Raw genomic sequence first — 4,533 nt, 5'->3', positions numbered from 1 at the left:
CTTAACCGACCGCACCGAACCGATTTTTAGGTTTCTTTTAAAAAAGTCATAGGTTTTTATATAAATCTATAACCGCACCGATAATTAGGGCAGGTTTTTTATTTTATGAAAATAAGCTAAAAAAATACCGAACCGTACTGGATAAATTTTACACGTGAAAAATATATTTATATAGTAAGTTTAAAATAATATGCATAAATTTTTCTTTGGGCCTTGGAATCATGAAAACTATTACAAGCCAACAAGTAATTAAACTCAAAATAGTAATCCTAAACCCTATGCTACTTCTACTTAAACCAAGTTATTTCAAGTATCTTAGTAAGACACAAAATATTCTAGCGATTATGAGTAGCAAACTACAATGTATTAAATTTGTTCCTTTCATATAATTTAGATTTATCTTTTTGAATATTTAATCTTCTATAGACTTTATTCTTGAGTCCTAGCTTGGTTAATATCTTTCCACTCGTGTGATTTATATTTCCTTTGCCTTTGCTTGGTTTCTTTTATGATGTTGTAAAATAGTTGATGGATCTATACTCTAGCCATCTTTCATTTTTTTAATTCATCACCCTTTAAACAACAAAAATATCTAGAGAGTTTTGTTACATCCTATAAAAGAACATATGTTATGCATTCTACTTCTACTGGTGAATTTTACATAATATTTAAAAGATACTGAAAATTAACCGAATTGTACCGATACCGAAGAGAAACCGACATGATTTGGACGGTTTCAAAAAGTCTAATTTTGGTTATACATAATAGAATAACCGAAAAATTGGTATGATACTACTTTTATAAAATTACCGGCCGAACCGAACCATTGACACCCCTACTTATATATACGTCCATAAAAAACAAAGGGCACACACAAAAGAATGAAGACGTGGTCCTTAAACATCACTCTCTAACTTTTCCTCTTCTTTTCTCACAAAATTCCCACTTCATATCATCATCTTCATCCTTTGTTCTTCTTCTTCTTCTTTTCTTCAATTCCTCTTCCTCTTCCACTTCAGTTTTTACATGGAAACAGCTGGTCATCATAATATCTCTACTAGTGAGGATGATTATAAGAAGAAGAGAGGGAGTTGTAATAATAATATTACAACAAATAATAACCATATTAAGAAAGGGTCAATAAATAATGGAGGGTCAAGTACTACTCAAAGGTGTTGTCAAGCTGAGAAGTGCAGTGCTGATTTAAGTGATGCTAGGCAGTACCATAGGAGGCATAAAGTCTGTGAATACCATGCAAAGGCTCAAGTCGTCGTCGTCGCCGGACTCCGGCAACGCTTCTGCCAACAATGCAGCCGGTTTGATCACACCTTTCTCTATCTTTTATTTTTCTCTACGTAATTACTTTATCTGTTCCATTTTACATGACATCTTTCGTCTATTAATTCTAATCAGAATGATATAGATCTTTAACTTTAAATTTTTTATTTTACCTTTATCTGCATGCTCAATAACATGTTTAAGACAAATCAAGTTTCAAGGATACTTTTGGCATGTACCAAAAATCTTTCTCAATTTTTTTTAAACTTTCCATTAAGTAAAACACTGTCATATCAAATTAAACGCATCGACTACTAATTCATTTGTTGCATATATAGTTTACATTCATCGGTTTTCATATGTGCATTGATATATTGTCTTCGGCGTTGATTTTGTTGTCTAGTATTATATCCATATTATAATGGTTGAAGCGTGAGATAGTTGAAAAGCTGGTAGTTTTAATGTGACTATATAGTAGTACGTACTATTTTTCTTTTTGGGAATTAACTATATATAGCATTAAAAGGATCATTACTAACTAATTTGTTTTAGCTCCTTCTTCTAGGGTATTCGTTGATGTCATTTTCTGTGTCAGCTCTGTGGTTTAATTAGATTAAAAAATAAAAAACTACCTAGATTGACTTCATAATCTAGGTGGTTGACTAGTTCATGTTTCTGATTAGGGGTGTTCATGGTTCGGTTTGGATCAGTTTTTCTCTAAAAGGAAACCAAACCAAGTAAGTCGGTTTTTCAAATATTAGAACCAAACCAAACCATTTAAGTCGGTTTTTTCTCGATTCGATTTATGTCGGGTTTTGTCGGTTTTTTCTGTTATTTGTCGGTTTTTTCTTAAATATAAGACATACACTACCAAACACATATTCCGGCGATCATATTTTCAACGTAACACTATCAAATCAATTGCCCTTTGAGAAATCTATTATTTACCAAGATATATTGGTGATAATTGAATCAAATAATGATGAATAATTTAAGGACTAAATTAAAAATATATTATTTTTAACACGAAATGGATTCTACCAATCAAACTAGAATGTAAAGGTAAATAACTATACTAAAAGTGCAAACTATTAATATTTACCATTAAATTTTTAAAACTTTGTATAAAATAACAAATATATATTGGTGTAATAATAAATTTGAAATAGCTACTCCTATAGTCGGTTTGGTTAGGTTTTTTTTCGATTTTTTTTCTGATTAAAACCAAAACCAAACCAAATTTGATCGATTTTTAAAATTTAAAACCAAAACCAAACCAAACCAAAAAGTATCAGTTTTTTTGATCGGTTTGATTTGATTCGGTTTTTCTTTTCGGATTTTTATGAACACCCTATTTCTGATATGAGTTCCTTTAATATCATATGTACTACTGATCTCTTTGCTTTCAAAAAGTGGTTGAGGTAGATGCTAAAAATAGCATTTTGAGAAGCTTCCTTTTAAAGTGGGTACAAACTACAAAGGCATCTTATGTCACCAAGTTTAGGGCATTATTCTATGTATTTTTTCTTTTATTTTCCATTACAACCTTTATCTTTTGTCTTAGTGTATTTCTCCCTTTTACTACTTTTGTTGTTCCTCACTTTTTTTATTTTTCACTCACACATTAACAACAACAAAAGTTCAATAAAAGTGTGGTATAAGGGGTGTAGTGTGTATACAGACCTTATTTCTACCCTGAAAAAGTTAGAGAAATTATTTTCGAAAGACCCTGGACAAAATTGTGTTCAAATTAATTTGTTAATAAAAACATATCTTATTTATGAGTCCTCATACTTGGCCAAGATCTCGTTGTTGGTTCCTTGTGATGGAGTATTAAGATGACAATTTAGTTAATGAATGCGTGATTGACGTTCCTAATCTAGATATTTTTCTTTCCGTTATTTAATTAATTTGTTACGTTATAATTGTTATAAGATCAGATTTGTGCTTGTAAACATGTCTTCAGATCTGATTCGTGGTACTTGTGAATTGTGATTGATATTTTCTGCTTAATTATATATTAGGCGAAAAATGTATATTAAATAGTTTTTCTAATATAAATACAGGGTCTACGCAAAAGCTACTGGGTTCGGCCAGACCCAGTAATTTTTCAAAGTAAGTAAAATTAGTTATTTGAAAAACAACAAAAATAACTATACAGATATATATATATATGTTTACACAATTCACATAGACACTTTAAAATTCTTTTACTATAATCTCGATGAAGAGGAACCTAGCCATTAAAACAAGTACTAATGCTTATATGTAGACGGTCTATATTACACTCTTGGGAGTGCGGCACTTCCTCCCCCTTTACTATAATCTTGATACGGTATTGGACTACTGGCTAATGGTTATGCAAAGTCACATGTCAGTACGGAAAAATATTGAAACTGAGGTCTTATTAATTACTTATTACTATTCTGTAGGTAGTACTAGTTGTATATTAATTATCTCATGATAATTAAGATGTTCTGCTTTTGGTTAATTAATTGACTACATACGTGATATATGGAAGCAGATTTCATGAGCTGACGGAATTTGATGAATCAAAAAGGAGTTGCCGAAGGCGTTTGGCTGGACACAATGAAAGGCGAAGAAAGAGCTCTTTACCATCTGCAGCAGATCAGTCTCAAATTGCAGAAACTGGTTCAAGCAGAAAAGGGACAGTGCAACTTAATAATAAGGACATTAACAACATGATGTGTGGTCAAGTAAATGACAGGGGAAGAATTCAGATTTCAATTCAAGAAAATTCCACTTTCAAAAATTTCCACCTCCGTTGAAGAAATGCCTGCATATTAATTAATTGCTCTCTCTCTTCTGTCATTCTCTCCAAGTTCTATTCCTGAAGTAATCATCACTCAGACGGCCATTAGTACTCCTGGCTTTATCTGCACTAGAAATAGACTATCAATTATTATGATGATGTATTAAGAAGTATTAAGAAAAAGCCAAGATCATATGCTCGTGGAGTAGTTGGGTAGCCCAGCACACAAAGCATCTTGTATTTATGCAGGATTCAGATTAGGGCAGCATTCCAAGAAGTATAATGTAGACAGCCTACCCTAATACATGGGGAGTAGTTGTTTACATGTACCTCTTGATCTACCATCCCCGGCTTTAGATTATATGATTGCCTTATGCTATATGCTAGATATATGCTTGATTTCAATGTATTTAAGTATGATAGAATTTCAGACTTGATAAAGGTAGTCATGATATCAGTAATAGTAGGATAGATGATCGTAA

The 4,533-nt window shown here is 31.7% G+C and overlaps 1 protein-coding gene across 1 annotated transcript; it reads left to right on the top strand.

Annotated features, from left to right (window-relative positions):
• Positions 873–4,533, top strand: LOC109231294 (squamosa promoter-binding-like protein 4). Its single transcript, XM_019396913.1, has 2 exons — positions 873–1,316; positions 3,803–4,533. The coding sequence occupies exons 1-2, from the start codon at positions 1,027–1,029 to the stop codon at positions 4,065–4,067; spliced, it is 555 nt and encodes a 184-aa protein (XP_019252458.1). The 5' UTR covers positions 873–1,026; the 3' UTR covers positions 4,068–4,533.

Source organism: Nicotiana attenuata, chromosome 8 (genome assembly GCF_001879085.1).
Source record: "Nicotiana attenuata strain UT chromosome 8, NIATTr2, whole genome shotgun sequence".
Lineage (NCBI taxonomy): Eukaryota > Viridiplantae > Streptophyta > Magnoliopsida > Solanales > Solanaceae > Nicotiana > Nicotiana attenuata.
The sequence above is the reverse complement of the archived record's forward strand: the minus strand, read 5'-3'. Positions and strand labels throughout refer to the sequence as shown.